Source organism: Melanotaenia boesemani, chromosome 8, assembly GCF_017639745.1.
Source record: "Melanotaenia boesemani isolate fMelBoe1 chromosome 8, fMelBoe1.pri, whole genome shotgun sequence".
In the NCBI taxonomy this organism is placed as follows: domain Eukaryota; kingdom Metazoa; phylum Chordata; class Actinopteri; order Atheriniformes; family Melanotaeniidae; genus Melanotaenia; species Melanotaenia boesemani.
Genome location: NC_055689.1, coordinates 34170025 through 34192380, shown reverse-complemented (window position 1 = coordinate 34192380; position 22356 = coordinate 34170025). Strand labels below are relative to the sequence as shown.

Genomic DNA, 22356 nt, shown 5'->3' with positions numbered 1-22356 from the left:
TGAAAAGTTTTGGTCTTATTTGGTCTTCATCTGTCTCATTCCTAACCTGTGGTTCAGGTTCTGCTGCTGAGCTGCTGCCTCGGTAAACAGTCCATGAGTAAACTCTGCTCCCCCTTTCACACTTCCTCCAGTTTTCCTAGACCCGCCTACACCTGGATCACAATAAAAAATATCACCTGTAAAGCTTCAGCACATTTAGATGTGGAAAACACATTCTGACTTAACCATTAAGATATTTTCAATGGCAAAATATACTGGCTCATTTTCCATTACTTTCATCCTGTTCCCTTTCAGTTGTGGGCTTTGTGTTTTTACTGTCTTACTTTCTAATGATAAATAGTATAACAGGCCACTACTATGGTTTGGGCCTAGAAAGTGGTTATACTGGAATTAAAGCGTCCTCACTTGTTCCTTCCTTTCTAACAGGAGCAATCCCCTCATCACTACTGGCTCCTGGCTCTGCTTCTGGCACTAAATCCCGTTTTAAAAATGCTCCGCACAAATCTCCTCTTTTTACAAAACCTTCTGGTCAGTTCAGGTCAGTTTCATTCATGTAGAGCTGAATCATCGAGCATCTCAGGGCACTTTTCATACAGGTCTACACCGTACTCTTCATTATATTCATTCTAATAATATTCATTTAATGAGTAATCCTACCTGCCCACTCTGGACTGGTGGGTTCATGGTGCTGCTGCTTGGTGCTGGATCTTGCTTCTGACTCTTAGAGGCTACAAGTTTCCCAGTTATGTTGCGTTGCATCATACTAGTATTTAAATTATATAACGCTATGTTGTATGCCACAACGGCACACATTGAACCGATAATTAACTTGAACGATAATTCTGTTTTTTATTGATCACCTCGGTGTCATGACTGAGCACCTGCCCAAAAACAAATAATAGTGATGGCAGAAATGGAACGTTCGGGAGAGCGAATCCTTGGAACAATGGTTCCGGAAAAGAATCGATCTTTTGGAACGCTCGTAACCATGGTGACATCTGGTGGCCAAAAAAGCGATTAGAAAATATTGATCTTCAACTTAAAGGTTTCACGTGTCTTGGGTGGTTTAGCCTGTTTTAATTATCTGTGTTGGTTTATAATGATACATGTATGTAAGGATGTTTTATTTTAACCAGTCAGTATTTGTATTTGGCGCTCCTGGACGCAGGGGCTTAGCAAGTGTGGGGGACGTGGTTCGTTACTTCAGCACTGACAAACATCGACTGTTTTTTTCAAATTTAACAGTTGATGACCCCTTAAGTTCTAATAAGTAGATAATAATTTACTAACCCACCTGTCAACCACCTGGGTGGAGAAGGTCCTCCTCTGATTTGGATTTCAGAAACTGTTCTTCACCACATTCATGGCTGCTAAAAGATAAACCTGAGAGAAGACAAACTCTTGTATAATCGTGAGATATCTGAGCCTGATCCATCTGCTGTATTATGACTTGCAGATTTTACAGCTGTGTCACCAGTAAACCTCAGTTAAGAGCAAACAAAAGGCTCTCTAACTGATACGGGCTAAAGTTTCACATCAACATCTTCCTAGTTTCCTCCTCAGCACGAGCTGAACGATAAACGAACTAAAGACGGACGAGCTGGGACAGAAAAGCCGATCAGCTGATCACGACAGTCACATGATTCAAGAAGCAACAGGAGATGGAGGGCGAGAGTCGCACAGACTGGAAAAACGTTTGAACAAAAGTTTATAAAAGAAAAAAGAAAGAAGAGCTAAATAAATGTCAACAAGCTTGAAGTGATCCAACACAGCTGACCTGCTTCTGCTTCCTCTCGTTTCCAGACGACTCCGACTTTCCACGGTAACTGAGATGGGGACGGATGTCAACTGGACTTTTTCCTCCTGTTTTCTCTTTCCTGGTTATTGTCGTAACCAATGACTAAATAACACGAAAAACAAAATAACCTCAAGAGTGGCAGATAAGACTCTATGTAAGATTCTTCATCAAACTGTGGCCGCTGTCTAACGTCGTCGGCCTGCTGTCAGGCGGTTCAGATCCGAGGCTGCTATGAAGTGATGCAAAAGGCATCAGAAACTGTGTATAAAATATGATACACACATCGTTAAAGGGTTAAATGGAAAAGGTCAAGAGAATAAGTTTCTGGGGGGAATAACAGATGATTCAATAAGTTGGAAACCACACATAAAACAGGTACAACACAAACTGTCATGAAGCATTTCAGCTCTCAGCAAAACAAAACACCTTCAGGACCACAAATCACTCCACATGCTTTATTGTTCATTGGTATCACCAAATTTAATGTGCAGAGGTTTGGAAAAACACTTATAAAACTATTCTATCACTATCCATAACGCAAAACAAGCACTTAAAATAAGTCCCAGTACCGGTTAAAGGCATCACACTAATCCAGTTCCTGTGAACTGGTAACTTTCAAACAGCACAGATCAAGTTTAAAAAGCAACCTGCTCCCCAACAATATTAAAAATATTATTTCATAGACATGGTGGGTAAAACTTTAGGGAAAAACTAAATCTAAAACCAGTGTGTGCAACATTAACACCATACACACAACAATGTGGCTCGCAATGTTTTTTTTCTCAAATTCTTTTGATTTTGATTCGTACGATCTGATGCAATGTGCCAACTTGTTAGAAAAAACTTTCACACGAAAACATCCTACAGACCCGTGTGGGTTTTCATGTGAACGTTCATGTTGCCTCTTTGATTGAAACGTTTTCCACAAGTTGGACAACAAAATGGCTTCTCACCTGTGTGCATTCTCATGTGAGTAGTCAAATTAAAATTGTTAATGAATCTTTTTGAACAGCTCTTACAAGAATATGGCCTCCTCTCACTGTGAAATTTCTTGTGGGAAACCAATTTGCTAAAATCAGTGAACCATTTGCCACATATTTCACATGCATATGGCGGCTTCTCTTCGTGGGTTCTCTCATGAACGGTTAACACACGACTGGAACGGAAACTTTTACCACAGATGTTACAGATGTGCGGCTCTTCAGCGTGTACATCATGATGCTTCTTCATTTCTGACTTGTTCTTAAAGGCCTTTCCACAAATGTCACAGTTCACAGACTTAATAGATTTGTCATTTTTACAGTAAATATCTGAACTGGAAGCTTTACCTTCATCGTTATTGTGGCTTCTGTTTGAGCTGTCCATCTCCTGCTCTGTATTCATAGCGGACTCTGAGAAAACATCCCTGTTTGCTTCCTGAACATGACGCTCTGCCAAAAGAGAGTTGTTAAAGAAGAGCTGGTTACTGTTTGGTTCTGGTTCCATGTGATCACCGTCCTCATTATTAGGAGTCGCTTTAAAAGTTTCAGTCTCCTGCTTCAGACCAAGCTGATCTCCCTCCTGATTGGTGGATTGCTGCTCCTGTTCCTCTTTCATCTGTAGAGGCTCTGGTTCATCCCTACATCCCTGGTGTGAGACGTCTAGAAGGATGAAAAGACATATCACAGAATTTGAAATCTTTCTCCTTACAGTCAGAGCAGTGATAAGATTTTAAAACTATCCATGTAAGGGACAACAGCTATTAAATAATAAGCAGACAAAACTTATACAGTTGAGGAAACTTAATTTATATTTACGAATGATTATTTTATGAACTAAATGAGAGTTGACCTGTATTTTATTAACATACATACCTTGATTGATTATACAGCAGCAATGCATCAAGGTAATTAATCAAATTCTACATCGGTGAATCAAAACAGATAAATACCTAACCAATAATCCACAATCTAAACAATTTCACACTAAACATAATGGGGAAAAAATGGCTCCACATTTTCACCAAAAAAACCCAAAATGTGTCCAAGATCGACATGGTAATGTGCAGGAATAATTATTTCCAACTAAAAGTGAAAGACGAACACAAATTCTCTTAAAACGATAAAAAAAAAAACATGTTGCACTTGATTAAAACTTCTTTCAAGTGAAAGAATTCCCACAAGTTCTGGATCAAAAGGTCACATCAAAGAGACTGAATGTATGTAGAGCTGGAAGCAACACGATGAAATCATAAAAATTCCATAAGTTATGCTTAAATGCTAATTTTTACTCTAAAGAGAGTGTGAACATTGAGGTGGCCATGATGCATGAAGGCTTTCAACCAGTAAAATAAGTCAGCACCATGGACAGCTCCAGTGTTTCACTGAGCGATGCTGTGAAAAAGGAGACAACTTTAAAAAAGACACGATTCAGGTTCAATCTGGACTAATGAGTAAATAAATGGCTTCTAGGAAGTCTTGAAGTAAATGGACTGCATTTATATAGCACTTTTCTAGTTATATTTTGACCACTGAAAGCACCTTTACACTACATGTCACCCATTCACATAGTCATACAGCACTTCTATTGTTATCATACTACCCTAAGTACCTTTTTACTGATCACACGCATTCATACTCCAATAGACACATCAAGAGGCAACCGGGGGTTAAGTGTCTTCAGAATATAGTCAGGGGAAGCCAGGAACTGACCCACCAGCTGTCTGGTTGGTCACTGATTACAGCCTCCTTCAAGCACTTCAATGTCAAATGCTGACATCTTATGCCGTGAAATTCCTCGTATTCATGTGTTGTATCTGAAATTAACTACAAACTTTCTGAATAGACCTCAGAAGCGTTATCTGACAGCTGTGACGTGTTATTTATCAGCTGTTCCTGATTCCTAGACATGGCCAACCCGACAGATTTGACAGATCTGAGACTTTTCTCCTCCAGAGACCAGTGAGCTGCAGAGGGCGTGGCCAACCTGACGGACTGGACAGATCAGCCAGGTTGGCCAAGCCTAGGAATATCAGGTGATGAATGACACGTCACAGCTGTCAGATGATGCTTCTGAGGAAGATTGCAGTTGGCTGTCGAAATATGTCAAGGTAAGCCAACTTTATTTATAAAACATTTTACAACAGTAGCCAGTGAACAAAGTGCTGAACATAAATTAAGTAAAAACAACAAAACAATAAATAATAAAAGACAAAAGAATAAAATCATTAAAACAAAATCAATACAAAAAAAAAAAAACAATACAAGCAATAAAAACAAACTCATACTGGGTGAAACACTAATGAAAAGAGGAGGGTCTTTAGAAGGGAAACTGAGCCGTGGTGAAGAGCCGGTGTGACCTGCAGTGGCAGAGACTTCCACAGCTCCGGTCCCACAGAAAAAGCCCGGTCCCCTCTGAGCTTCCTCCACATCCTCCACCTCCAGGAGCAGCTGATCTACTGACCGAAGGGACCGGGAGGGGGTAGAGGTAGCGGGGGCAAGGTCGTTTAAAGACTTAAAAACAAATAAAAGAATTTTAAAAGGAACCCTAAAAAGAACAGGCAACCAGCGCAGTGTGGCTAAAACTGGATAAATGTGCTCTCTCTTTCATGTTCCAGTCAACAGACGAGCGGCAGCATTTTGCACCAGCTGCAGATGTGACAAAGACTTCTGAGACATCAGAGTAAAAGGCATTGCAGTAATCCAGCCGTGCCCTGATGAAAGCATGAATTTCTGTTTCTAAGTCCTGCTTTGAAAGAATGTGTTTGGCCTTTGCTAGTTGCCTCAGCTGGAAAAGGCTAGATTTGACCACTGCACCGATCTGCCCGTCTGGGTTAAAATCACTGTCCATTTTTACTCCCAGATTTGTGACATCAGTATTGTGCCAGAGGACCCAAGTCGGCAGGAGAGGACCCACTGGCACCAGGACTAAAAACCATAACATCCGTCTTCAATCATTAAAACGAAGAAGATTTAAGGCCATCCAGGCTTTGACTTCATTCAGACAGATTAAAAGTTTTTCTAAGGAATAAGAGTCCAGAATCCGAGGTAAAACAACAAACACCTTCTACCTTGTTACACGTTCCACTCGGACAGAAGCCGTATACAAATACTGGCATGGGAAAAAAAAAATGCATCTATAATTCTTCTATAATTTATGTCATCGGATTCTTCAGCACCAACGGACCCTTTAAACAAAGCGGACTTTGTAACATGACCAGAGGAAATTAATTTGATTTGCTGAACGCTGGTTCAAAGTCATCCAGCACCAACTGATCACCTTATTTTAAATATTGAAGGATTAAATGCAGATGTGAAGTTTCAGTGTTACCATGGAAACACTGAATATGTGGTCTTTAGTCATATTAAAATGCTTCAAAAGCTGAATCAGATTACAAAGTCTAATTCAGGATGATATGATGATAAAATCTGCTGAGAAATTTATACAGTTTCTACACATTTTAGCTTCAAGGTTTACGTACCTATTCTGTGTAACTTTATTTGAGGCATCACGATGAGACTGGACTGATGATCAGGTTCCTCCTCGTACTGGATGCTGCTCTTTTCAGACACTTTCAATATTTCCTCATGTTCAGACCGGCTCTGGACCACCGTGTCAGTCCCATCCTTCAGAACAAGCTGCTCTCCTTGCTGACTGGTGTGGACTTCCTCCTGGTCCTCTTCCATCTGTAGGGGTTCTAGTTCCTCCTGGTCCTCTTCGGTGTGTGGAGGTTCTAATTCCTCCTGGTCCTCTTCGGTGTGTGGAGGTTCTAGTTCCTCCTGGTCCTCTTCGGTGTGTGGAGGTTCTGGTTCTTCCTGGTCTTCTGGTTCCACCTGGTCTTCTAGAGTGTGTGAAGGTTCTGGTTCCTCTTTGTTCAGAGGAGGTTCTAGTTCCTCCTGGTACTCTTTGGTCTGTGGAGGTTCTGGTTCCTCCGGGTCCTCTTCCATCTGTAGAGGTTCTGGTTCCTCCTGGTCCTCTTCCATCTGTACAGGTTCTGGTTCCTCCTGGTCCTCTTCCATCTGTGTCAGTTCCGGTTCTCTCTGGTCCAGACTGGAGATCATCTCCTGTGTAAAGAGCTGCTGGTCAGCAAGAACTTTCTCTTCAAAGACATGTCGGTGCGGGACGTCTGCAGGGACAGACAACAACAGAACCAGATTAATAACGTGATGATGGAAATGGTCTGAGGAGAACGTGGACTAGGGATGTGGACTTCACTATTAATCATGGTATTAAACACCACGCTTTATTCAGTAAAGATCCTTCAGTATCATCACTTCCTTCAAAGATCATGTGTGAAGCAAATCAGCGAATCAGAGAAACTTGTAGATGGGATGAAGACGTTACATAACATCTGTGTTTTACTGCTTTGGTTGCTTTGTCTTCGTCCAGCTGAACAACAGGCATGTCAGAGTGGGAAAGTATGGCAGAGGAAGAGGATTCCCTCCAGACAAATGGATCAAATCATCCTTGTCAGATTTATATGCTTAAAAAAATAAGCAAGACGTCGTTGTGGAGGTCGACTCACCAGCCTGTAAAGCTGGACATAAAAACAGGAAAAACATCCAACATGTTTCACCGTGACCCTGTGATGGACTGGCGACCTGTCCAGGGTCTACCTGCCTCTCGTCTGGCAGCAGCGAGGACATACGATGCTTCATAGAATCGTTTTAGAATTAGATCGCGATCATCTTAATCGTTGTTGTATCAAATCAAATCATGATGTGCCTGAAGATTCCCACCTCTACAGTTCATCCCATCCAGGTACCCACCGAACAAAGCTGACCTTGGGGTCACATGACCAGTGGAGATTAATTTGATTTGCTGATAAAAATAAATTACAACCATTTTACATGTTTATTTCAGAATAAAAATATAATGTAATCACTCCATACATTTTTGTTAACTAATATTCAAAGTTTAAAATTTACTTCCATCTTACTTTAATTTTTATTAACTCTCTACCAGAACAGTTTCCAACATGATGCTAATCTAGAAGGAGAATATTTTACCAGCCAGAGAAATTGAACTCCATCACGGCTTAATGCCCAAATGACCACCTTATTTTAAATATTGAAGGATTAAATGCAGATGTGAAGTTTATCTGTGTGCGTCACCATGGAAACACTGAATATGTGGTCTTTAGTCATATTAAAACGCTTCAAAAGCTGAATCAGATTACAAAGTCTAATTCAGGATGATATGATGATAAAATCTGCTGAGAAATTTATACAGTTTCTACACATTTTAGCTTCAAGGTTTACGTACCTATTCTGTGTAACTTTATTTGAGGCATCACGATGAGATTCAACAATCTGGACTGATGATAAGGTTCCTCCTCGTACTGGATGCTGCTCTTTTCAGAGACCTTCAGTATTTCCTCATGTTGACACCGGCTCTGGACCACCGTGTCAGTCCCATCCTTCAGAACAAGCTGCTCTCCTTGCTGACTGATGTGGACTTCCTCCTGGTCCTCTTCCATCTGTAGAGGTTCTAGTTCCTCCTGTTTCTCTTCAATCTGATGAGGTTCTGGTTCTTCCTGGTCTTCTGGTTCCTCCGGGTCCTCTTCCATCTGTACAGGTTCTGGTTCCTCCTGGTCCTCTTCCATCTGTAGAAGTTCTGGTTCCTCCTGGTCCTCTTCCATCTGTAGCGGTTCCGGTTCCCTCTGGTCCAGACTGGATATCATCTCCTGTGTAAAGAGCTGCTGGTCAGCAAGAACTTTCTCTTCAAAGACATGTCGGTGCGGGACGTCTGCAGGGACAGACAACAACAGAACCAGATTAATAACGTGATGATGGAAATGGTCTGAGGAGAACGTGGACTAGGGATGTGGACTTCACTATTAATCATGGTATTAAACACCACGCTTTATTCAGTAAAGATCCTTCAGTATCATCACTTCCTTCAAAGATCATGTGTGAAGCAAATCAGGGAATCAGAGAAACTTGTAGATGGGATGAAGACGTTACATAACATCTGTGTTTTACTGCTTTGGTTGCTTTGTCTTCGTCCAGCTGAACAACAGGCATGTCAGAGTGGGAAAGTATGGCAGAGGAAGAGCGTTACGGCCCTGCTTGTCATAGACAGTTGTGGCCGTTTGTGTTGTAATTAGGGGCTGCAGAGCGCTGCCCTGAGTGGTTAAGGCCAGCGTCTTTGTCCCCGCCCCTGTGTGATTGGCAGCCCTCTGGACCAGTCAGGCTGCAGCCTACGGGGAAGCTCAGGCTGAAAAGGCTGCAGCCGAGGCAGGTCTGGAGGGGGAGAAGCCAGAATGGCTCCGGCCGCTCTCCCCCTCATGTTGTGCACCGGGTGTGTGTGTGTCGCGACCACCTCCCTTTCACAATGGGTGCTTAAGTGTTTAGTTGAGTTAAGTTTACTTTGTGGTTGTTTTAGGGCTGGGCTAGGTTAGCGTTTTATTGTGTTGTGACGACGGTCACTTTAGTTTATGGGCCTGTTGCTTTTGTTTGGTTTTAGTTTCCTCACCGAGTTGCGGTTGTGTCTGTGTGTGCACTCGGTGAGTGTTTGGTATAGGTTTTGGTTTGTTTCTTTCTGCAGGTCCGCTAACCCCAGCTCATCTTTTGTTTTACAGGTTGTCCATAAATTGTAAATAAATGTGCTTTTATTTTGAAGAAACATCTGTCCTCACCGTGTTTTCTTTGTTACGCCCTTCCATACCCCTGAGTCGGGTCGTAACAAAGAGGATTCCCTCCAGACAAATGGATCAAATCATCCTTGTCAGATTTATATGCTTAAAAAAATAAGCAAGACGTCGTTGTGGAGGTCGACTCACCAGCCTGTAAAGCTGGACATAAAAACAGGAAATACATCCAACATGTTTCACCGTGACCCTGTGATGGACTGGCGACCTGTCCAGGGTCTACCTGCCTCTCGTCTGGCAGCAGCGAGGACATACGATGCTTCATATAATCGTTTTAGAATTAGATCGCGATCATCTTAATCGTTGTTGTATCAAATCAAATCATGATGTGCCTGAAGATTCCCACCTCTACAGTTCATCCCATCCAGGTACCCACCGAACAAAGCTGACCTTGGGGTCACATGACCAGTGGAGATTAATTTGATTTGCTGATAAAAATAAATTACAACCATTTTACATGTTTATTTCAGAATAAAAATATAATGTAATCACTCCATACATTTTTGTTAACTAATATTCAAAGTTTAAAATTTACTTCCATCTTACTTTAATTTTTATTAACTCTCTACCAGAACAGTTTCCAACATGATGCTAATCTAGAAGGAGAATATTTTACCAGCCAGAGAAATTGAACTCCATCACGGCTTAATGCCCAAATGACCACCTTATTTTAAATATTGAAGGATTAAATGCAGATGTGAAGTTTATCTGTGTGCGTCACCATGGAAACACTGAATATGTGGTCTTTAGTCATATTAAAATGCTTCAAAAGCTGAATCAGATTACAAAGTCTAATTCAGGATGATATGATGATAAAATCTGCTGAGAAATTTATACAGTTTCTACACATTTTAGCTTCAAGGTTTACGTACCTATTCTGTGTAACTTTATTTGAGGCATCACGATGAGACTGGACTGATGATCAGGTTCCTCCTCGTACTGGATGCTGCTCTTTTCAGACACTTTCAATATTTCCTCATGTTCAGACCGGCTCTGGACCACCGTGTCAGTCCCATCCTTCAGAACAAGCTGCTCTCCTTGCTGACTGGTGTGGACTTCCTCCTGGTCCTCTTCCATCTGTAGAGGTTCTAGTTCCTCCTGGTCCTCTTCGGTGTGTGGAGGTTCTGGTTCCTCCTGGTCCTCTTCGGTGTGTGGAGGTTCTGGTTCCTCCTGGTCCTCTTCGGTGTGTGGAGGTTCTGGTTCCTCCTGGTCCTCCTCGGTGTGTGAAGGTTCTAGTTCCTCCTGGTCCTCTTCGGTGTGTGAAGGTTCTAGTTCCTCCTGGTCCTCTTCAGTGTGTGAAGGTTCTGGTTCCTCCTGGTCCTCTTTGGTGTGTGGAGGTTCTGGTTTGTCCTGGTCCAGACTGGGATCCATCTCTTGTGTAAAGGGCTGATGCTCAGTAACAACTTCTTCCTCTCGACAGTCATGTTGCTGTGGTCGGCCTGCAGGGACAGATAACAAAACCAGATCATTAACGTGATGATTTGATAGGAGGGATTTCAGGTTTCAGGTTATCTCACTTGCTGGATTTGTTCTCCTCAATATGATGAGAGGAACTTGAATCCAACGTAAATGTAAGTCCTACACATGGAGTTATCTGAGAAACCTTAAATCAGGGCTATTCAATCAGAAATCAGAAAAAACTGCTTAATTTATGTCGATGTCGAATAGTTGAATAAGATTAATTAAAAATAATTTGATATGTTGGACCAGATTTGTAATTCCGATTTCAGGTGCGCTGAGACTTTTTTAAATGTATTTTTGTTGCGCACCAGCAGTACAGGACATGTTCATAGACACAAATGCAAAGGAAAAAGATCATTTTACTTAACATCCCGCCACTCAGGAACATGAGAGAAATCCAACCAGAATAATAATAATAATAATCCTTGTAATAACAATACTAGATAAATTAAATCTGAAAAAAAATCAAGAAAACATAAGAAAGGGAGCATAAATACAGGCTCACCACCACAAAGGCTGCGCAGTACACGGGACATTTGGTTCACATGGATAAATAAATCACCAACGCAGATGAAAGGGGAGCTGCTAACTGGTACTAAGCATGCGCAGATTAAAGAGCGTATTTAATCTTGTCTAACAGTATATACAGGCACTTGGATTGCTTGATATTCAGTGTAATAATATCCTTCGATGTGCAAGCAATGTTGTAACAACAACTGTGTTTTCATTGACCAGAACATTTTTAAAACCAGTTTATTTTTATGAAAATGTCCCTGTAGTACGGGATAAGCTTTGTGCCACTGGGGAGCGAATCTGAATTCTTTATATTTGAATTTGAATCATTCAATTTGAATCTGAATATGCCTGTTTGAATTATTGCTTAAAAAAACTGAATCCAAATGACCATATTTGATATTGAATCTTTGTTTTTTGAATGTGTATATTGGTAAAGTTGTAACTTTTGTATTTGAAAAAATTCATTCCCTAATTCATTTTCATAGTTCAGTTTCAGTTCTCCATTCAAATTCAGATCTGAAATACAAATTCAGATCTGAAATTCAAATTCAGATCTGAAATTCAAATTCAGATCTGAAATTCAAATTCAGATCTGAAATTCAAACTTTTGTGCCACACATCCGGGACCTGACGTGGGGCAAAACTAGTCGATCGCAGATGGAGTAGTTTTGTGCAGTTGTTCTCAACGGCTACAAGCAGAGGGAGGGTGGCGGCGGGGAGAGAGAGAGAGAGAGAAATGGAGATCCAGGCCAGCCACTCTCGCTACAGCGGCAGTTGCCGTTTCTGTAGCGGTAGTTACCGTTCTGTAGCGGTAGTTACCGTTCTGTAGCGGTAGTTACCGTTTCTGTAGCGGTAGTTACCGTTTCTGTAGCGGTAGTTACCGTTTCTGTAGCGGTAGTTACCGTTTCTGTAGCGGTAGTTACCGTTTCCTCAACGGTCTCAGCGGTTTGCTGTGGGCTGGTAGCAGACTTTTCACATTAGTGGTAACTCCTAATACAAGAAAAATATGTGTAAGTTTGCACAGATTGATGTGCACAGATTGATGTGAGGGAGGGTGGAGGGGGGTGGCGGCGGGTGGGGGGCGTGGGGAGGGAGGGTGGAGGCGTGGCGGCGGGGATTGGGAGAGAGAAATGGAGACGCTAAGATCCAGGCCAGCCACTCTCGCTACAACGGCAGTTACTGTTCCTGCAATGGCACTTGCCGTTTCTGTAGCGGTAGTTGCCGTTTCTGTAGCGGTAGTTACAGTTTCTGTAGCGGTAGTTACCGTTTCCTCAACGGTCTCAGTGGTTTGCCACTGTGGGCTGGTTGCAGACTTTTCACATTAGTGGTAACTCCTAATGAGCTACAGATCTGTAGCTTAATGTCAGCTTTTCTACGGGTTTCTGCGGTTGGAGACGCAGTTCAAGTCTTTTAAAACGCTTATATGATGTAACACCTATTAATCTAATAACATCTGTAGAGTTAAAGTCGTGGCTACATACTCCTTTTGGTCAACTTTCTTCGTGGTTTCCAGCTGGTATCCAGCAGTCTGCGCTGACGATCGATCTCTGCTTCGTACTGGACGATGGTTTTTTCAAACTTTGTGAATATTTCTTCGGCAGCAACAGTCAGTCGCTCGTTGATAAACTCTCTCAGATGCTGACCTGAAGACATTGTTGCTGAAACACTGAAATATTCAGCTAAGAATACAAACGTCTTTCCCTCAGACCCCGCGGATTCTTAACTGTCTACTTCCGCCGAAAGCCCTTCCACACGGAAGTAAACCTTACGCACGTTTCTTTCAAAATAAAGTTATTATTATTATTATTATTATACTTTTCCGTTTCAGTCAGTCAGCATACAGCTTAACTAAACAATAACCTTTCAGAGCATGGAGTTGGGAACAACTTTATGTCCCAAGGTGCAGATAAAGAAGCAGACAGTGTTTTGGAAAAGGTAGCTAGACTGGGGCATACATGCACTTAACAATTTTTATTTAAAAATGGTCATTTAAATAATTTACTGTAGTCCAATAGTTCAGTTTGTTAGATAAAGGAGATTTCTGAAAATGTTTACATATTACTCATTGCTTAGTTAAAAAGTTCCAGTCAGATAGACTAACCAACCCACTTGTTGACTAATTAGATAGCCCTATAAAATAAAAGATATAAACATTTTATAAAAGGTCAATATGGGCAGTCAGAAACATATGTGATCTTTTAAAAAATAATCTTTAATTGTGAGATCAACATGACACCAAGGGTGACTTTGCCTGCATTTCATTGTTTATGTCTTTTAGGAGATAAAACTGAAACCCTGACTCTTATCAAAAGAAAAATATTTTGTTGTAGTGGCTGGAAGAGCCTCAGTTGCTAGAGTCGTACTAAGACACTGGAAATCATCCACACATCCAACGAGTGGAAAATCCCTGAGTGACACCACATCAAATGAGGTTATGCTGGCCAGAATAAGAGATAAGGGGTTTTATGGTCCATCTCCTCTCTAATTAATAACACAACTGTGATACTATAAATGAGTGCTGATGTTGATGTAGTTCTTTCATAGGTTTGTCATTCTTTTTTATTTTGCTTTTCACTTAGCTTCAGCCCCTTTTTGACCAGGACTACTTGGACTTTCAATGAAGAGTCATCTGGATGTCTGACCTTCTCTTTTATGTTTAATGTATGATGTACTACATGAACTGGTCTCTTTTTTACTATGATTACTAAGATTTGTTTAATCTTTATTTAACCAGGCAAAACATTAAAAACGATGTTAGCCTGGCAAGTGCCAGAAAGCACTCGTAGGACAGAAGAAAATACACATAAACTGAATAAAACGTTTTAAAAGTGGTAATAGGTTGCAGCAAAACATTTACAGTCATCATTACAAACACAAGCACATGTCCTTATGCTTTATGAGAACAACAAAGTTCCAGTCTGATAGAGGGCAAAAACAATTTTGAACTGAAAGGGATGACCACAAACTCATCACTCAGAAAGGCTGACCGTCAAACCCAGTGGCAAACTGAGACTGAGGCGAAGTGCACGGCAAGAACGGCTGGAAACAGCCAGCACTGGAGTCATCGGTGAGACGCTAAGACCTCAGGCTGAGACCACAGGATCTGGACCGCAGAAGACTGAGGTAAGGTCATCTTCTCTGAGACCAATTTTTAGCTTTTCCAAACACCTGAATCATTTTATGTTTAGACGGAGACCTGGAGAGGCCTGACTGTTAAATATAGAGGAGGACCGGCGATGATCAGGGGGCGCTTCAGCAAGGCTGGAAACAGGTGGATGTGTCTTTCTGAAGGATGCACTGATAAAGCCATATACAAGATTATCCAAGAAAATCATTTACTTCCTTAAGACTGTGTACCCCAACTCAGAGGATTACAGCAGAACCATCCTCCAGGCCACCCAGCAGGGGAATGGAGGTCTGGATGGAGGATCACCACATACCTTCAGATCTGAACCGTGTTGAAAACTTCTGGAAAGATATCACAAGAAAATGGATGGTCACAAACCATCAAGCAAAGCTGAGCAGTCAGAGGTTTTGCAAATAATAATGGTAGAAAGTTCTCAAGTTTGAGCAGTGGTCTCTTTATATATATATATATATATATATATATATATATATATATATATATATACACACACATATATATATATATGTATATGTATATACACACATATATATATATATATATATATATATGTATATGTGTATATATGTATATATATATATATATATCATGAAACATTTCTTAGTTGTAACCAAATAAAGACAATGTGGTTTCTTGTAAAAATCATCAATTTCTTTATTTATTTTATTTTATTTTATTGCAAAGAAACATCTGGTAACTATCAAGTGTCCTCCCCAAAAAGGGAAGAAGGCATCAAATGCCTGAAGGAACTGATTTACCATCGTTTGCTTTGGGGAAGAGTCTCAAAGTGGAGAACACGTGACCCTCACCGTATTTCACAGCATAGTTCTTTAGGTTTGAGCTGATCTGGTCCTGAATGTGTTTCTCTGTGATGGCGTCTCCTAAATAACCTCAAACTGCCCTACCCGCAGCCCTGGCTGCTGTTCTGTGTGGGTTCTCATGTGGTTTGTCAAACAACTATTTTTCCTGAAACATTTCCCACACGTTTTACAACAATACGGCTTTTCGCCTGTATGGATCTTCAGGTGAGAAGTCAAATTACTTTTCTGACTGAATGTTTTCGAGCATATCTTACACGAATAAGGCTTCTCTCCAGTGTGAGTTCTCATGTGGACTGTCAAAGTGGTTCGAACAGTGAAACTCTTTCCACATGTCTTACAAGAATATGGCCTCTCACCTGTGTGGGTTCTCATGTGGTCTGTCAAACCATTATTTTGAGTGAAACATTTTCCACAAGTTTTACAACAATACAGCCTTTCACCCGTGTGGGTCTTCATGTGAACAGCCAAATTACTTCTTTGACTGAATGTTTTTGAACACATCTTACAAGAATAAGGCTTCTCCCCAGTGTGGGTTCTCATGTGGATAGTCAAACTGTTTCGATCAGTGAAACTTTTGCCACATTTTTCACAAGAATGCGGCTTCTCGTCTGCGTGGACTCTCATGTGAAAAGTGAGCTGACTGCTTTGACTATAACTTTTTCCACAAATTTGACAAAGGTATGGCTTTTCACCAGTGTGCACGTTCCGATGTTGCTTCATTCGGCACCTTTTCTTAAAGGCTTTTCCACAAATGTCGCATTCTACAGACTTTTGAGATTGGTCAGTTTTAGGAGAATTTCCTGACCTGGAAGAATGACTTGGATTGTTATTGTGGCTTCTGTCCATCTCCTGCTCTGTATTTGTAGCGGACGCTGAGAAAACATCCCTGTTTGCTTCCTGAACATGACGCTCTGCCAGAAGAGAGTTGTTAAAGAAGAGCTGGTTACTGTTTGGTTCTGGTTCCATGTGATCACCGTCCTCATTATTAGGAGTCACTATAAAAGTTTCAGTCTCCTGCTTCAGAACAAGCTGATCTCCCTCCTGATTGGTGGATTGCTGCTCCTGCTCCTCTGTGATCTGTGGAGGCTCTGGTTCATCCTGGTCCATACTAGAAGTCTTCTCTTGGAAACAGAGCTGCTGGTTGGTGAGATCCTCTTCCTCCTCCTTATAGATATGACGATGCAAGACATCTAGAAAGGCAAAAATATTACAGAATTTGTAATGTGTCTTCTAACAAACATGGATAAAGATTATAAAACCATCTGTGATTAGTAACATTCCTAACTTTAACCAAAACTGGTTGGATAGATTAATAAACAACAAATAATGATGAAGCCTAAACAACTTTTGCTAAAGCATTAGCTTATCGACTGTCAGTAAATGACAGTTCATCCATATACAGTGAAAAACAGTGAGCAGGGTCATTTATCTTTACACTTTGTAACAGAAGAAACTCATCAGGTTCATAAGAATAACAAAATAATTAAATATCTAACTGGAAAATAATCTGATCAGGCCACACAAATATCAGAAAAACTTCACAGGTGAGACAGATGCAGATAAAAACTAAATATTTACAGAGTATAAACCAAAAATATGACCTGTGAAAGACAGAGAAAATGTTTGTGCTACCAAATGAAGTTAACCCTTGACTGAGTCCCTACAGGGAGATGGACAAAAAGAAAAACCAGTTAAGCCAGAGGGAGCACCAGACTACCCAGGTACAATCTAACTTAGCTGAATACCTTCTGTGTTAAAGGATTTATTACTAATCTGACTCTTATCTGCATGTTTCACCAGTGAAACACAGAGTATGTACTTTTAGGTGAGATTTCAATTTAAAATCAAAGTAAACTGATTAGAAAATTCAGGTTGGATATTACAATAATAAAATTTACACAGCTTAGGTTTAAAGTGGCTCAGGAGCATGAGCGGCTGTATTTCTAGTAGGAGGTTGGTGATTTGTCCTTTGACGAGATCGGTTCATGGATGTTTGTGATAAAGGACGAAAGTGTGGAAGTGCTGACGATCAGTTTCATCCTCATTACAGATGCTGGTGTTTTCAGAGGCTCTGAACATTTCTTCAGGTTCAGACTTACATTTAACCACCACGTCAGTCTCATCCTTCAGAACGAGCTGCTCGCTCTCCTCCAGGTCCTCTTCCATCTGTGGAGGTTCTGGTTCCTCCTGGTCCAGACTGGAACTTGTGTCTCGATGAAAGAGCTGCTGGCCAGGAAAAAACTCCTCCTCTTCATAGTCATGTTGCTGTGGGAAGTCTGCCGGGAGCAAGAACACAACCAGGTCACGTGATGAGGTTAACGCAGAGGTTTCAGGTAAAGTGTAGTTAACGGCAACCCTTTGCTTTTTCCTCTTGTGTTATTTGCTTTGGCTGAAGTTACCCTCATGTGTCATCGTGCTCATTTAGTTTTCTTTAGTTTCATTTGGTTCTTCATTTCTTCTGTAACCGCTTTCTTTTGGTGAGTATTTTTACATTTAGTTGATATCTTGATTTCACATTATGAGTGTTTGAGATTAAAATAAAAACATTTAAAAATGTTTTTTCCCTGTGTTCTCTTTGTCAAACTGCTTGGTCCCAACACTCCTGTAGGATCAAAAAGAAAAAAAAATCTAATTATTGCTATAAATCAGTAAACATGGTTAAACTGTGTTTAACATAAAAAATAAAAACCTTTTCCAGAATTAATTAGAATCAAAAGATGCAATAAAAGTCTCAAAGCAGGCCGCTTCCCTATTTATTAGTTAATCCGCCCCATAAAATGATAAACAGTGGCCTAAATGAGTCTGGACTGGTTCTGGTCCTAACTGACACGGGTCTGGCTCGAGCCGGTCTTTAACCAGTTTGGGTGGGTGCTGATGGATGAAGGTTTCTGTTGAAATCAAGAGAGTAAAACATAGAAAGGAGGCAGAGAAAAACAGCCTAAAACACAAAAAGAAAAAACAACATAGAAACTGGTACTTCAGGCAGATTATGCTAAGCAAGCAAAAACTGACTCCTCCAGCTGATGATGATGATGATGCTTCCACAACAATGAAGTTCTGTTCAGACTGAATGAATCCCTTTCACCTGCTAAATCTAACCTATATTATTTTTTTAAGCTTGTGACAACAAACCAGCTGCTTGCAAAGTTCTGGTGATAATACGTAAATCAAACGGCTGAGTTAGTTTGTCCAGTTAACATTAAAAACGGGGTTAAAGGAGGTAACACTGACATCAGGTAGAGAAATCCCCACCCGTTAGCACGCTGTGTTCACACGTTAAAACTTCAGCTCTTTAAATGACTTTTATGTCTTACTGAATCACCTGACTGACATGGAGAAGGTTGTTTTTAACCATCATTTAACAGACTGCAGACAGCTTTCTGATTTCATTATTGATCGTTGGTTGTGGGCTGATCAGGTCTTTTTGGGGCAAAATGTGTGAGAAGCTGCTTTTGTTTAGGTGTTAGACGATATGTATAAATAAATTCTTTTTTAAGAGTTAAATACTATATGAATGACATGTTTCACCAATGCACACCATGCACGGCAGGTTGAATGTTTCTCTAAGATCGATCATTGTGAGGAAAACATTGATTAAATTGATAAATTGCACTTTTGGGGAAGAATTTAATAAGCCCACTCTCAATTACTGTCTATTCTCGTGGTGGTTTTATGGAGTTGCATAGTCCATATGTTGCAGAGATGGATGGAGTCAGTCAGGCCCAGGTTCCGTCCAGGTCCGCCCCTGCAGGCTAGAGGGGAAAGGTACCTCCTGCAGGAGGCACAATCCTCACGAAGTGGAAGTCCGATGTTAACTTTTCATTACAGCCCTTAGGGTACATTGTTGGGGTTAGTTAAACCAGATCACTTAATGATCATTTGGATGTGTTTAACGTGCTTTATGATCCAGATCCCGGATGATCTGAGACCAGAAAGATCTCGAGCACCGCTTTGTTTTTATGGAAATGTTCCAGTGGTCATTGCCATGTTTTCTGCAGTTGGAGACGCAGCTTAAGTCTTAAAAAAAACTCTTTATTGAGGAAAAAATGATTGAGGAAGCTCAGATATACGAATATATGTGCAGTAAGAGTCGGTGTTACCTGCTGTGTGGAAGCGGATCTGAGGTTTCCAGGTGACATCCAGCAGTTTGCGCTGGCGATCGATCACTTCTTCATACTGGACGATGGTTTTTTCAAACTCTGTGAATATTTCTTCAGCAGCAGCAGTTAGTCGCTCGCTGATAAACTCTCTCAGATGCTGAGCTGAAGACATTGTTGCTGAAACACTGAAATATTCAGCCTTTACACGACAACACAACCGTCTTCCAGCTCAGACCGCACGGCTCCGTAATTGTTTACTTCCGCCGAAATTCCGCTTCCACACGGAAGTAAAACCCACATTTATGTTGCAGCTAAAAAGGGCTGACTTTTCCCTGTGAAGGAGTAGAACAGCAGGACACTTCCTCGTTTTTATTAAAATGTTGATGTGGTGCAACAGGGGCAGTTATGCAGCTTCGTTAATCCACAAGCATTTTCATCGTGTCTAACTTGCATGGAAAAGACGGAAAGCATAATTATAAACCATTTTAAGTTAACAATACCAACCACTGAATATATATACATATATATATATATAGACCACTGCTCAAACTGGGGAACTTTCTACCACTATTTTTGCAAAAACTCTGACTGTATAGTTAGAAAAATAAGGCTTCTCAGCAGCGTGAACACTCATGTGAACAGCCCAAACACATTGGACACAAAACCATCTCTCACATACTTTTCAAGAAATTTGTTCCTCACCAGTGTGGGTTATAATGTGTAGAGTCAAACTGTAATGACCAATGACGTTTCTCCTACGACTTTCAAAAGAAACTTGCTTGTCACTGGTTTGGATTTATTGTGGACCCTGAAAAACTTCCCTGCTGCTTCCTGAACAGGATACTCTGCCAGAAGCAAGAGAAGAGATGGTTACTATTTAAGCGTGATGAAAATCCTTTCCTCATTATTAGGAATCACTATAAAAGTATTGGTGTCCCGACTCAGTGTGGATTGCTGCTCCTGAGCCTCTTTCATCTGTGGAGGCTGTAGTTCAGGGGTGTCAAACTCCGGTCCTTGAGGGCTGGTATCCTGCAGGTTTTCATTGTTTCCCTGATCTAACACACCTGACTGAAATGAATGGGGCATTGTTAAGAAGTTGACAAGTAGCTGTTAGATCCATTTGATTTTATTTAGGTGTGTTAGATCAGGGAAAACCTGAAGGATCCCGGCCCTCGAGGACCGGAGTTTGACACCCCTGCTCTAGTTCATCCTGGTCCATATCACAGTTCCTCTCCTGGTTACAAAGCTACTGGTTGGTGAGATCCTCGTCCTCCTCCTTACAGAGATGATGGTGAGGGACGTCTAGAAGGATGAAGAGACATGAGAAATATCACAGAATTTGAAATCTTTCTTCTTACAGTCAGAACGGCTATAAATGATAAAATAATAATGGATGAGATTTCTTCAGCACTATTCAAGATGCCCAAAGTGGTTTACATTGAATCCATAATTCATTCAGTCCACATTCATACATAACGGTGCTACATATTATTTTAGGGGAATAGTGCTTTGAGTCTTTCAACCAGTAAAATAACAATAGGGTCTCGCCATACTTTGTATGGCTCGGACCCTAATAATACTACTGTTGTTTTTTAAAAGTGTGTTTCAAACATGTGCATAAGACAGCTGAAGGTTTACGTACCTGTTCTGTGTAACTTTATTTGAGGCATCATGATGAAATGAAACAATCTGGGCTGATGATCAGTTTCCTCCTCGTACTGGATGCTAGTGTTTCCAAAGACTTTGAACATTTCTTCAGACTCAGACTTGCATTGAACCACCATGTCAGTCTCATCCTTCAGAACAAGCTGCTCTCCCTCCTGACTGATGTGGACTTCCTCCTGATCCTCTTTGATCTGTAAAGGTTCTGGTTTCTCCAGGTCCAGACTGGATATCATCTTATGTTTAAAGAGCTGTTGGTCAGCAAGAATTTGCTCTTCACAGTCATGTTGCTGTTGGACGTCTGTAGGGACAAATAACAACAGAACAAGATTATTAATGTGACGATGATGATGATGGGGGTCATAGTTTAAGCAACGGGAAACTGATGACATCTGAGGTCATACTGGTAACAACAGAGTCATTAAAACTGAGGTTATGGGTATTTTTCTTTACACAAATAGTTTGGTGTTTGTGACTAAATCTGCATATCGTTTGAGGGTGGTACTGATGTAGCAGACTGACAACCGGCCCTCAGTGGCAAACCACTGAAAAGTTCATTTGTATAGCACATTTCATCTATAAGACAAATCATCCAGAGTCCAGTGGCGGCGTTCTCTACACCGCTGCATCCATCGCTTTGCATCGCTTCTGGTGATGTCTGGCTTGGATGCAGCTGCTCGGCCGTGGAAACCCAGTTTATGAAGATCTCTTCGCTTTGTTCTTGAGCTGATCTGAAGGCCACATGAAGTTTGGAGGTCTGTAGCAATGGACTCTGCAGAAAGTTGCTGACCTTTGCGCATCATCATCCGCCAACCCTGCTCAGTCATTTTACACACATACACACATATAGAGTACAGAAACATCTGTGCAGAGTATAGACTGGAGACCCCTAGGTCACAATGGGAAACATCCCCAGAGGTGGTGGAGAATGAGATGGCTAAGATCCTGTAGGACTTCCAGATACAGACCGACAAAATGGTGGTGGCCAACCAACCGGATAAAGTGATCATGGATAAGCAGTGAAGGAAAGCTGTAGTGATGGATGTATCCCCTACGATGGAAATATCAGGACAAAGGAACAAGAGAACCTGGAGAAATACCAAGGACTCAAGGAAGAGCTGGAGAAAGCCTGAAAGGTGAAGGCAACAGTAGTACCAGTGGTCACTGGAGCACTGTGGGCCGTGCACCCCACACTGGAGAAGTGGCTTCAACAGATACCTGGA

General features: G+C 41.1%; 3 protein-coding genes across 4 annotated transcripts in view; 1 reads left to right on the top strand and 2 right to left on the bottom strand.

Annotated features, from left to right (window-relative positions):
* Window positions 1–22356, top strand: part of LOC121645114 (zinc finger protein OZF-like) — a 352747-nt gene that overhangs the window by 191270 nt on the left and 139121 nt on the right. The window lies entirely within an intron of this gene.
* LOC121645098 (zinc finger protein 420-like) overlaps window positions 1–22356 on the bottom strand; it is a 1096702-nt gene that overhangs the window by 1030665 nt on the left and 43681 nt on the right. The gene's annotated exons all lie outside the window — the stretch shown is intronic.
* Window positions 2246–19928, bottom strand: LOC121645119 (zinc finger protein 391-like). Of its 2 annotated transcripts, XM_041993512.1 has the most exons (4): window positions 19472–19928; window positions 17471–17647; window positions 16218–16561; window positions 2246–3163 (listed from the first exon to the last, which is right to left on the bottom strand). In XM_041993512.1, exons 1-4 carry the CDS (start codon window positions 19641–19643, stop codon window positions 2660–2662), a joined length of 1197 nt encoding a protein of 398 aa, XP_041849446.1. In that variant the 5' UTR covers window positions 19644–19928; the 3' UTR covers window positions 2246–2659. The 2 variants fall into 2 exon arrangements, with proteins under 2 accessions (XP_041849446.1, XP_041849445.1); XM_041993511.1 differs by lacking the exon at window positions 2246–3163 and having other exon boundaries at window positions 15145–16561; window positions 19472–19920.

Coding starts and splice junctions, on each gene's coding strand:
- LOC121645119 (XM_041993511.1), bottom strand. CDS start 19,643: ATGTCTTCAGCTCAGCATCTGAGAGAGTTTATCAGCGAGCGACTAACT. Junction 17,648..19,471: donor GATCCGCTTCCACACAGCAG/GTAACACCGACT, acceptor TGCTCCCGGCAG/ACTTCCCACAGCAACATGAC. Junction 16,562..17,470: donor GACTGACGTGGTGGTTAAAT/GTAAGTCTGAAC, acceptor TTGCCTTTCTAG/ATGTCTTGCATCGTCATATC.